General features: G+C 45.3%; 1 protein-coding gene across 1 annotated transcript in view; it reads left to right on the top strand.

Moving 5' to 3' along the window:
* Positions 1-12,999, top strand: part of LOC116978604 — a 37,543-nt gene that overhangs the window by 7,014 nt on the left and 17,530 nt on the right. The window contains exons 4-5 of the mRNA XM_033029870.1: positions 8,606-8,878; positions 9,679-10,017. Of these exons, the coding sequence (XP_032885761.1) occupies positions 8,606-8,878; positions 9,679-10,017 (612 nt within the window). The remainder of the gene's footprint in view (positions 1-8,605; positions 8,879-9,678; positions 10,018-12,999) is intronic.

Raw genomic sequence — 12,999 nt, 5'->3', positions numbered from 1 at the left:
CTGTGGAGTACCGAGGAGACAAGAGTGAGGGCCTCATGAATGATGGGAGAGGGGAACCCCGTTGCCTAAAGAATGAGGACATCTCGTATGTTGTGGTATGGAACACCTCATCTAGAGTGCAGATGCGGCGTAAAAGGAGGAATTGAAAGTAGGGGATAGAGTCTTTGCAGGAAGCAGGGTGGGAAGAAGTGTAGTTGAGATAGTTGTGGGAGTCAGTGGGTTTGTAATTGATGTCAGTCAATAATGTATTTCTTGTGATGGAGACTGTGATATCAAGAAAGGGAAGGGAGGTGTCAGAGATGGTCCAAGAAAATATGAAAGCAGGATGAAAATTGGTGGTGAAGTGGATGTTCCATGAGTTCTGCATGGGTGCATGAGTTAGCAACGATGCAGCATCAATGTAATGAAGATAGAGTTTGGGGATATGGCCAGTGTACGCCTGAAACAGGGATTGTTCAATGGCCCCAATGGCTGCCGTGAACCTCCCTTTGTTGACTTGGGTCCACTGGCATTGTCTGTAAAGCCAACCGTTTTGAACCTGGGTTTTAGGATGGACGGTGATTTTAAACTAGATAAACAAATAGGCGCGGTGGTTAAGTCCAGCTTCTTTCACCTAAGGAAGCTGGCAAAGGTGAAGCCCATTCTCGAGCGGCAGCATTTTGAAACAGTAGTCCATGCCTTTATTACATCTAGGCTGGATTACTGTAACGCACTCTACTCTGGAGTCGCACGAGCTTCATTGGCTCGTCTCCAGCTTGTTCAAAATGCTGCCGCTCGGCTTTTGACCGGAACTCGAAAGAGGGAGCACATTACGCCAATTTTGGCCTCCCTTCATTGGCTCCCAGTGCACTTTCGAGTTCATTTCAAAATTATTTTATTTGTTTTTAAATCGTTGAATGGGCTCGCCCCGCTTTACCTCTCTGAGCTGCTCCACCTATATGCTCCTGCCCGGTGCCTCAGGTCAGCTGATCAGCTGCTCCTTGAGGTACCAAGGTCTATGCGGAAGCTCAGAGGGGATAGAGCCTTTTCTGTTGCTGCTCCGGCACTCTGGAACACCTTGCCGCTGCACATCAGACAGGCCCCCTCACTGTCCATCTTCAAATCCTCCCTAAAAACACATTTTTATTCTTTGGCTTTCGACACTGGCTGAGGCATTGCTCCTGTTTTTAGTGCTTTTAATGTCTTTTAATTTTTAGTGTGTTTTTTATAGTCCTTCGTTTTACGGTTTTTAATGGTTTTTAATTGTTTGTAATAGCTTTTTGTTCATGAGTTCTCATGTACAGCACTTTGTGGCAACTGCAGTTGTTTAAAGTGCTTTATAAATAAAGTTATTATTATTATTATTATAATAGGGAGTCATAGCTGGGGCCAATGCGGGTGCCCATTGCTACGCCTGGAACATGGAGGAAGTGAGATGAGTCAAAGGAGAAGTTGTTGAGGGTGTGGACTAACACCATCACTAATTTCATCACTTCTGGCTGTCTGCCTTCCACAGCCTCCAACCATATAGTTTCCCAGCCCCGCAAAGCCAGTTTTTACCTTCTCTCATAGGCCTGGCCAAGCTGGCCACCTGCGAGTCATGGCGCCAGGTGGATGAGGGCTCTGCCCGAGCCAGCTGCCTGCCGCTTTTCCGGGGTTACGTCCGTGCCCAGGTGGTTTTGGAGAGGGACTATGAACTCTGGGGGAATTCTGGGACCGTTGGGCACCGCGGGGGGTTGAATGCATCCTAGACAAGGACTGTAAGATAGTTGTATAATAGTTTATTATTTGGCTTGTATTATGGTGGTGGGTTGTGTTGTGTTTTATTGTCTTGTAAATATTACTTTAATATTTGAATAAATGTATTGAACAGCAACAACGTAACTGTGTTGACCGATACTGGTTCAGATGAGTTTATTGTCATAAACACCAGGATGAAAATACATTTTTGTTCACATGAAGCTCATTGAGTAAAAGTTAATGATGGATAAAATTATAAACACAATAAATGCAACACAGCAGAACGGTGCAGAGTTTTCAGAGCTGTCTGAATGAACGCAAAATAAAACTAAGGTGCAATAACTGCAAGAACATGTGACAGCACCACCAGGAAGTGCGAGTGAAGGTGATGATTGGTTCAAGAGTCTGAAATCACTGGGAAAGAAGTTGTTCTTCACTTTATGTCTACGTTATCAGTTGAGGTGAGATTGAGCCCAGTCATTGGACTGTACACACCACTACTCACTCTGAATCTCATTGATCTGTTTTTCACAGTTGAGGCAAGTCCACAGCGCCCTCTGCTGGGCAGTGACGTCACACTCAGCTGCACCATCTCCAGACTGTCAGATACAGTCAGTCTTCACTGGAGACCAATGGACTCATCCCAGCAGAACACAAGCAACACGGATCAGATCCGCCTGAATAACACGGTCTATCTGATGGTTCGACATGTTACAGTGGAGGATGGGAAGCTGTATGTGTGTGAAGTGCGGGAAAATGGAAAAATCGTTCATACAAGTAACGCCAATTTTAATGTTACTGTGGGTGAGTGTCAATACCTCATATTAGATATTGAACATACACTTGTACCATTGGTGCTTATTATAATATCATGGGTGCACCCCGTAAAGAATTGTAGTTTTTGTCCAAAATCTCATTTGTACAAAATGCTTCAGTGTTCACGGAGAAGCTTCCAGAAAGTCTCCCTGTGGAGCAGCTGCCTGTTCATCTCTGTTTGACAGATACACAATACTGAAAGAATGAATTTAATATGTTTAGTAAGAGTAACTCAGTGGGGCATTACTGGAGAAAATTAATAAGTGACGTTTTGGGTCAGAACTCTTCTTCAGGTTGAAGTGATTCCAGCTGCTCCAGACTCGGGCTTCAGATCAGCATTCAGCTGGAAGCAGGACCCAGGGAGAGGGAAGGGCTGGGAATCAATGGGTGTGAATGGGAGAGGGATGGTGGGAATAATGGGAATGAAGGGAAGGTTGGAATTGGATGCAAAGAGAGGAAGGAGGCAGCTGGTGGACAGAGGAATGTGACAGAATGTGGGGTAGGGCTGATGTTTGCAACATGCTGGTTCTGTATGAGGGTGAGTGAGAGGGTCAGGAGACGTTCACCATTCCCACGGGGGATTCACTAAGATGCCAGACCAGCTCATAATTATGTAAAACCCACCCCATGAAGATGTCAGTCCTCCTGTGATTCCAGGTTAATGTGTTCACACCATCTTGTTCTGTAACCTGGTCACCCTGTGCTCTTCATCTCTCCCCCAAGCTCCCTGTAGAACTGTCTCTGCTGTGTAGACATTAACACGGACACGAGGGTTGCAAACTCTGCCGGGGTCTGACGTGGAAGGATCACCATCCAATATATTGTAGACATGAAGAACTGCAGATACTGATTTACAAAAAAGAGACAAAGTGCTGAATAATGGCGGATCCGGCAATATCTCAGGATGCTGCCTGACCCGCGTTTTGGGTCGACACCTTTCTTCAGACTGATTGTAAAAGGGGGAGAAAGCTGTAAGAGGGTTGGGGGTGTGACAAGGCCTGCAAGTGATAGGGGGACATAGGTGATGGGGGGGGGGGGGGGGGGTTGTTGATTAACAAATAGTCGGACAAAGGCCAGAGATAAAATTGTGAACAAATGTGATATGATAACGATAGAAGACATGTGGGGGGAGGTGGACGTTTACATGTTAGTAACCAAACACTGGATAATTCAATGTTTGTATCATTGGGTTGCAAGCTATTCCAGCAGAATATGAGTTGCTGTTGCTCCAGTTCAGAACTCCGCGACTGGACAAGAGGAGGAAATGATTTATGTGGGGCGGGGGTAGGCAGAACCAATGGGTCTGCCAGGGCTGCTCTGTTTGTGGTGTTTCAGAAGGAGATAGATAGGGGCTGGTGGACGATTAGGTTGGAGGCTGTGGATGGGCGATCGCCAGAGATGATGAGATCAGTGACATTCTGGGAGATGGTGGCCTGGTGCCTGTATTGTAGTGGGCATCTGTTTTATTTTTAGAAAAAACCTGAAGTGTTTTGGTGTGGAATTCATGCAAGAAGTCACATTTTGAAACTTATCAGATGAACAAAATACAAAGAATTTTAATAAAAATCTGTTTGGGAATTTTTACCTGATAACACCTGTGCCTCAGTAACTGTGATGCTGAAAGGAGTTCTATTCTTTTGTCTCTCTGCTATAGACTTATACACCAAACGTCACACACTTTACCGCACCAGCACAGATCACAGTGAACTCCAGCTGGTTTGCTATTGTCTTCCTGGTTCCGACACTTCTTTTGACGTGTGGACCTGGACATATAGTCGCCTAAAAGACCAGGACGAAGTAATAGCATCAGCAACACTCTCTCAACCCATCAATGTCACCAATACCGCTTTTAGGAATCGACTGATGACCTCAGTGAAACACGTCAAAGGCGAGGATTTTAGTGTGAGGATTGTCCCAGTTTTGTTTGAAGATGCCGGAGTTTACAAATGTTCAACAGGAACATATCCATTTCTCACCATTGATCTAATCACAGTGAAAGGTAGGAGACATAATGCTGCCACTGTTTTTACGGATGAATTGATTGTTGAAAGTGTAATCAAACTGCTTGTTTCCACAGTCACAGCTGAACCGTCTGATGCAATGACTGAGGGAGACAACGTTACACTGACCTGCTCTGTGTCCCACATCAATGAGTTAATAAGACTGGTTTGGATCAATGGCGATGGCAAAAGTGTTGGAGAAAAGACACTGACTGTGGAAGAGAAATCACTAAGTCTGGTTCATAAAGTTGATAGAGGCAGAGGGAACTGGAGATGTGGTTTGTTTCATCAAGACCTGCCCTGGCTTTTAGTCCCGTACTATCAGGAGACCAGTGGTAAGTGACTCAGGATTTGCTCTTTATACTTAGAATCAGGATCACATTTTGATGTCACTTATTGCACTATTTGCCAGTATTCACTCCTCCTTTACAGCCTATGTGGGATGCTCAGCTGTGGTGTAGTGCCTGGGAATATGGACCGTGGGATTACTCCGTGCCCCTGGGTTAATATTGAAACTTCACCTTTCTATGTGTCACTGATGGGAAAGTGGGAAAGTGACAGAGCTGGGACAAGCATTGGGTCCTGTCAGCAAAACAGAGCCTTTCCATTGGACCCTGAACCAATTCCACTGCCGGAATCACTGCCCACAGTCCATCATGCCCATACTGACCAATGCTGAACACAGAGAGACCATCTCACTGATCCTCCTCACTCGGAGCACAGCTGGACCCTGGAGTGTTCAGGATATCTGGATGGAGAACGCTGTTTACATAAGCAGTCCTGCCACCTGTGGTACTAAAACTGTGCAATCATAGAATCATGCAGCATTGGAATGGGCCGCTTACCCATTTCACCCATGTTGACCAGTTATACATGTCAATAATGTCCCGTCAGAGACCTCAACTCCATGGCAAATAGATTTTGCTTATCTAATCTCTTCTCAAGTAGCATCCTGTCAATCTCCTCTATACCTTCTCCAGTGCTACCACATCCTTCCTGTCATTTGGTGACCAGACTGCATACAGTACTCCAGCTGAGGTCTGACCAAAATTTACACATCTGCCGCATAACTTCCCTACTTCTGTGATCTATGTCCTGACTGATGAACACACTATCCCGTATGCCTTTCCATCCACATTATCTATTTGTGTGTCCACGTTCAAGGATCAATGGACTTACTCCAATGTCCCTCTGTTTCTCAATAATTTGTCAGACCTTGTAATTCATGGTGTATGTCCTAGCCCCATTTGTGCCCCTAGGACACATCACCTCACAAATTCTGAATTAAGATCCATCTTTCATTTCCCAGCACATTTCACCAACACATTGACATCTATCTGCAGAATAAGACCACTGTCCACACTATCAACAACTTCACTAATCTTGCCTGCCAAATCCACTGCTATCCACTGCAAGACATTTGTGTACATTAGATTCAACAAGGTCCCAGGACCAATCCTTGTGGAACACCATTAGTCACCATTAGTAACAGGCATCCAGGTGTAAAAATAACTCTCTGTCATCGCCTTCTGTCTCCTGTTGCCATCGATGATTGGACATGGCTGCTGGCTGTTTGCAAATAAACCTGCCCTCCTCTGCCCCATCTCCATTGGTCATTGTTGGGTCACCCAGCCCTCCCTCCACTTTTCTCATAGAAGACTTGATTACACTGGGAGACTGTGAAATGTCCATACAATCTCCCCACACTATCATGTATCTCAGCTCCTCTCAAACTCTTCCCCCAAACCATATGTTCAATAATCTGAATTCACACATTCACAAGGGCTGGTGAACAGTGCCAGAGACCTGGGTTCAATCCTGACCAAGGGTGCTGGCTGTATGGTGTTTGTACGTTCTCCCTGTGATCGTATGGCTTTTCTCCAGATCCTCCGGTTTCCTCCCACATTGCAAAGATTTGCAGGATTGTAGGTCTGTAAATTGTCTCTTGTGTGTAGGATAGAACTGATCAGTGGCCATCATGCACCTGGTGGGACAAAGGACGTGTTTCCACACTGCATCTTGAAACTAACTAAACAAAACTAAACCAAACATCATTACTTGTGGTAACTGTGTACCATTTCTGCTCTCCTCTGATGCCAATCTCATGTGCTTGTCAAATTATAAAACCTCTAGCTTAACTGTGATGTATTGTTACATTAGTGATGCAATGGTAAGCTGTTCTATGGATGTACTTCACTGCTTGTTGTAAAATATAGTTTTATTTAAAACTGCTGGGCAAATCACACTTGAATCACATTGGCATTGCGGACAATTGACCAAACAGATGGGACAAATATGGAAGAGTGCACTGGTCGACATCGCTGGGCTGGGTTAGAGGGTCTGTTTCACTGCTATAAAATTCTATCATTCTATAAACTATAACTAACAACCTTTTTAAAGAAAACAATTTCACAGTATTCAGTACGACATAGATCAGATTGAGAAGTTATCGTCCGATATTAAAACACTATTTTGCTTTTCTGGCAGGGACTACTATTTACTTTTTCCACCAGGAAGGCAACTATGTGTTGAAAGGACCAGACAGTCCTGGAAATGGTCCCATTGACTTGGAATGGAGGCCACACTCAGGGCAACAAACCACAAAGCAATTGGCTACTTTTCACAGAGAAGATCAGCAGTGGGCCGTACAATGGAGTGATGAGTACAATCAAATACCAGGCATTTCCCAGAGTATGCATATGGACTGGGGTACCCTTAATCTGAGGATCAGGAAACCCATCTTTGAACTTGCAGGGCTCTTCACTTGGAATCAGGCACAGCCCAGTGGGAAAATCCTGAGACAGTGGGAACTATTTGTGATCAAAGGTATGTCGGACAAGGAACAGAAAGGGTAGACAAATGTGTTTTTCCATAACGTTTTCCACAAATTTGTGACAGATTGTTGGAATTAGGTCAGTTATTTGATGAGTTTTGTACAAACAATGCTGCAGAGTTAATGAATTGATGAATATCCCCACAATTTGGAAACGGCCAAGACTGACAGATGTGGGTGTAATCATCAAATTTTTAATGACATGTTTAGCCATTTTACTGCGCTGTTACCCCCACACCTCCACCCCACCATTCATTCTAATTCAATAACAGAAATGGCTGGAAAATTTCACAGCAAGTCAGGCAGCATTTGCGGAAAGAGAAACAGTCAAGATTTCTGGGAAAGACTTGAGGAAGACGGCAGCCCAGGCAGCATTGAAATGTGGTGAAACCAGGGAACTTCTCCTGATAGAGAGAAGACCTGTGGCAGGTGGGATAAGATCAAGTCACTGTAGCTGAGTAATTTGTTGATGATGTGGTTCTGGCCGACTGCGACACACTCTCTACACAGAGAGGAAATGGAAAACAATGATGCCTGACGGTAATAATCCTTATGTAGATGGAAGTTCCATATTGACAATAGAAGGTAGCAACTTGCCCAGACCAAAGATGAGGTGTGGCTCTTGGAGCATGTTGTCAAAAATGCTTATATTTTAGCTACATCAATATCTAAGATCTGTGTTCCAACATATTGAATTCTGTAAATTGTTAAAATATTAACATTAACTTTCAGTTTTCCGTTCTTCATTTTCCGTCACTGGGGAGGGTTTAATATGAATGTCAGCTCTGGTAATATGATGGCCATGTTTACGACAGATATTCCCATAAACTGGCCCTGACACTGGGAAAGTGAAGTCCTGGCCACAGAGAGGGCCCAACCTCTGTAGCAGCTTCCTCAAGGTCAGCAGCAGTGACCTTGCTTCACCAGGCCATTGTTAGCCAAGTCATCGACAGCACAGAGACCATGGGAGGGTTGCGTGAGGTGGCGGGAGGCAGAGCTGGTGCTGGGAACCTACCTGTGGAAGCTGCTCAATGTCTTTGGATGATGTTGTTCGGGAGCAGTGGGTAGATGTGGGAGACGAGGGGGACGAGGGGTCACTACCAGGAAGTGTGGATGACATCACTGAGCACGGATGCTCAACATTCGGCCGACTGTCTGTTTGCAGGAAAGAGACAATTCTGCCCGCAGTCGTTCAGAAAGCTGGACTGAACCACACGTCATGTGTCTGTTTCCACAGTTGAGGCAGACTCACCGAGGCCAGTAATGGGCAGTGACATCACCCTCAGCTGTACCATCTCCAGACTCCCAGATACCGTCAGTCTTCACTGGAAACCAAGAGGCTCATCTCAGCAGAACAGGAGGAACAACACTGATCAGATCCATCTGAATAACATCGTCTATCTGATGATCCAACATGTTGGAGCAGGAAATCCCAATCTGTACACATGGGAAGTGCTGGAAAATGGCTCCATTGTTCTCACTGGAGACACCAATGTTGAAGTGGATCAGGGTGAGTCCAAAGCTGCCTTGCAGCAGGTATTAAATAGTTCCTGATATCAAACTGTTCCACATATTGTACAGTGAGCTCTGACTTCACCGTGGGCTTTCACTGCAGGATATTGGCATTGCCTTTAACCTGGGACACGGTGTAAATATAAAATGGTGGCACTAAAATTGATGGAGCTACACAGGAGAACCAAGGAATTAATTTCAATTCACCTGCATGAATCAAAGGGGATAACATCACTCAATGGAGAGAAGCAAGTTGTCTTCTGTCCAGAGTAGATGAGAATATTAACTTATTCAAGATAATGTACAGCTGCACCAAAATTCAGTTGTTGGCTGAGCCATTTCCTTGGGTTGGGTGTTGTTCGTCACTCACTCCAGTGATCTTAGTGTCTGACATTCAGTGGCACTCTCATCTTCCAAATAATGTTCCTTCATGTCCCTCTCACTGTATGACTCACCTTGTGTAACAACCTGATGCCCAGTTCAATGTGTGATAAATATTTCACTGTAATCGATTTCTGAGACTGGGTAACAGATTGTTTATTATCTCCAGTCCACCGGCATCACTTTGCTGGGTGTGTGTCTGGGGAAGATGGACTTTGGTGCACAGCCCGGCGTTTGAACAATGGGCACCTGGACTGGCAGCCAGCGTATTGCAGCTCCCAGCCGACTTTCCTGTCTCAGTCCGGCCCTCCAAGCTGACATTCCAGAGCTGGGGATTTGTCCCTGTGGAAATTCAGATTATCTGTATCTCACTATCTGTGGAAATCTAATTCTTTGTTCCCTGTCCCTCTCTTGCAGATTTACATAACAAGGCGTACACAGTTTATCGTTCAGTCACAGATCACAGTGAACTCGACCTGATTTGTGAAGCTTCTCTTGAGCTCAATGAAACCAAATGGACTTGGAGATCACAACGTGTCCAAAATCAAGAGAAGGAAATAGATTCTTCTCACAGGTCTGAGCCGATCCATGTCGACATGAGTTACTTTGGGAATCGACTGAAAACCACAGAGGGAAATGTGAATGGCACGAATTTCCGTGTGAGGATTGTCCCCGTGCAGTTTGCAGATGCTGGAGTTTACACATGTTACATAGGATCAAATAAATATGTCACCATTGATCTAATCACAGTTACAGGTAGGAGACTGAATATTGGAATATGAATGGTAAAGTCATTGGGCTAAAGTACTCACTTTCATGCAGACTTTGATTTCAGCACATGTTTCTCCAAATATTTTACTCTGAAAAAAGATTTAAACCCCTGTCCCACGGTACAAGTTCATTCCAAGAGTTCTCCCTAGTTTGCCTTCATTCGAACTCGGAGATATACGGTAATGGCCACTCGTCAGTACTCGGGGCTCTCATGGACATTTTTCATCATGTTGACAAATCTTCATGAGTCTTCCCGTGCTTACCTGCCATTAGCGAGTCTTCCCGAGTACCTGCCGTCAGCACTAAGAGACGAGCTCCGACGTACCCGCTATGTTCATTCTCCGTGCTTACCACGAGTTTGATTTTTTTAAACTCGGGAGAGCTCTTGGAATGAACTCGCACCGTGGGACAGGGCTATAATTTCAATAGAACTGCTACTCAAGTATAGTTGTATTTTACTCATTAAAAAATTGCCCTGATAAAACACATGTTAATTCACAATTTAAAAAAAAAAATCCCTTTGCCACTCCTCCACCTGTGCATTCCCTGAGTTTGAAGCACCATCACAATGTGTTGGGGATTGGGTCATTAATGGGAAGTAGACTCGGGGTGAGGGTCGCTGCCGACAGTCGTGGTGGTGGGAAGTGGGTGGTGTCTTGGACTGGTCGTCTGTCTTGTATTTGATTGGTGGGAGTGGGTCGTGTCGACTGATTGTTGGATGTGTACTGTCCGATCATGTGATCAATGGGTGGAGAGGCTGTTGCGTGATGGGTGTGTGGGGTTCTTGATTGGGTGAAAGTGATGAGGTCTGGAGGAGGGTAGAGGTTGCACTCCACCCTCCTTGGGGGGGGGGGGGGTGAGGGGGAGCAGAGAGGCTCAAGTGAGAACCGCTAATGAAATAAATTAAAGGGAACCCGCCTACATTTAGTGCTGATCATTTGCTTATTTCCTGCTCAATCCCTTTAAATTGTGAAGAAACATTTTTGAAACTTGCCCAAGCAGACTACCAATTCCAATATAAATCCAAGAAGTCTGTAACTTGGGTCCACTGTGTGTTATATACACCTAAGGTACTGGAAGAGAGAAGGTGGGTGACGGTGAGAAAGGGAGGGAAACATGGAATGCAAAGGTCCCTGGGTGTTGTACCTCTTGTGAACAGGTTCACCCGCATAGAAGCTGTCGGGACAGAAGACGTTATCACACTGAGCGGCTGGCTGAGTGGCAGTTTAAATTCCATTTGGAATATTTTGGAGGACCAAGAAACCAAGAACCAAGAACCAAGAAGCAAAAAGGGCTGTTGAGCCAAAACCAAAGAGGCCGACGTCAGGCAACGCCATTGTAGTTGGAGACTCCATTGTGAGAGGTACGGACAGGGGTTTCTGCGGGAACAGATGGGATTCGAGGATGGTGTGCTGCCTTCCTGGTGCCAGGATCCAGGATGTCATGGACAGAGTGCAGAAAATCCTCAAGGGCGAAGGTGAACAGCCGGAAGTGGTAGTGCACGTCGGCACAAACGATGTCAGAAAGAAGGGGATGAATATTCTGCAGCGTGACTTTAGAGAGCTCGGAAAAATGCTGAAAAGCAGGACCTGCCAGATGGTGTTATCTCCGGTTTGCTTCCAGTTCCTCGTGCTGGCGAGAGCAGGAACTGGGAGATACGGGGCCTGAAAGTGTGGCTGAGAAACTGGTGCAGGGGGCAGGGATTTAGATTCTTAGATCACTGGGATCTGTTTTGGAGTAAGGGGGAACTGTACAAAAGGGACGGATTGCATCTTAACAGGTGGGGGACCAGCATCCCGGCAGGCAGGTTTGCCACTGCTACACGGGTGGTTTTAAATTGAATATGGGGGATGGGGTGTCAAATGGGATAGTCGAGGACGGAGTTAAAGGGAAAGAGAGTAAAGGGAGAGTTAATGCCCCTAGAATTAACGGGAAAGGAAGCTCACAAAGGGATAGGAGAGTATGGCCAAGTGTAATAGGGATCGATGTGAAAGGTGAGATGCGTAAGGAATTAAAAGTATTGTATATGAATGCGCAAAGTATAAGAAGTAAAGTAGATGAGCTTGAGGCTCAGTTAGAGGTTGGCAGACATGACATTGTGGGGATTACTGAGACGTGGCTGCAGGAGGATCGGGCCTGGGAACTTAATATTCAGGGTTATACATCCTATAGAATGGACAGGCAGGTGGGCAGAGGAGGAGGGGTAGCTCTGCTGGTGACGGCTGGAATTCAGTCCCTTGCAAGGGAAGACATAGGGACTGACGAGGTAGAGTCACTGTGGATTGAGTTGAGGAATTGTAAAGGCAAGAAGACACTAATTGGTGTTATCAACAGACCCCCAAATAGTAGCCCGGATGTAGGGTGTAAGTGGTTAAAACTGGCATGTAACAAAGGTAATGCCACTATGGTGATGGGGGATTTCAATATGCAGGTAGACTGGGAAAATCAGGTTGGTTCAGGACCCCAAGAAAGAGAGTTTGTAGAATGCCTCCGAGATGGATTCTTAGAGCAGCTTGTAATGGAGCCGACCAGAGAAAAGGCAATTCTGGATTTAATGTTGTCCAATGAACCAGATATGATAAGAGAACTTGAGGTAAAGGAACCGCTTGGAGGTAGTGATCATAATATGATTAGTTTTAATCTGCAATTTGAGAAGGAGAAAGTTAAATCGGAGGTGTCAGTAATGCAGTTGAACAAAGGGGACTATGAAGGCATGAGAGGGAAGCTGGCCAAGGTAGACTGGAAAGGGATCCAAGCAGGAATGATGGTGGAACAGCAATGGCAGGAATGTCTGGGCATACTCCAGAAGAATCAGGATCATTTCATTCCACAAAGGAAGAAAGATTCTAAGGGGAGTAGGAGGCAATCGTGGCTGACAAGAGAAGTTAGGAATAGAATAAAACTAAAAGAAAAGATGTATAACACAGCAAAGAGTAGCCGGAAGCCAGAGGATTGGGAAACTTTCAT

Source organism: Amblyraja radiata, chromosome 11, assembly GCF_010909765.2.
Source record: "Amblyraja radiata isolate CabotCenter1 chromosome 11, sAmbRad1.1.pri, whole genome shotgun sequence".
NCBI lineage: Eukaryota > Metazoa > Chordata > Chondrichthyes > Rajiformes > Rajidae > Amblyraja > Amblyraja radiata.
This window is presented reverse-complemented; position numbering and strand designations above follow the sequence as displayed.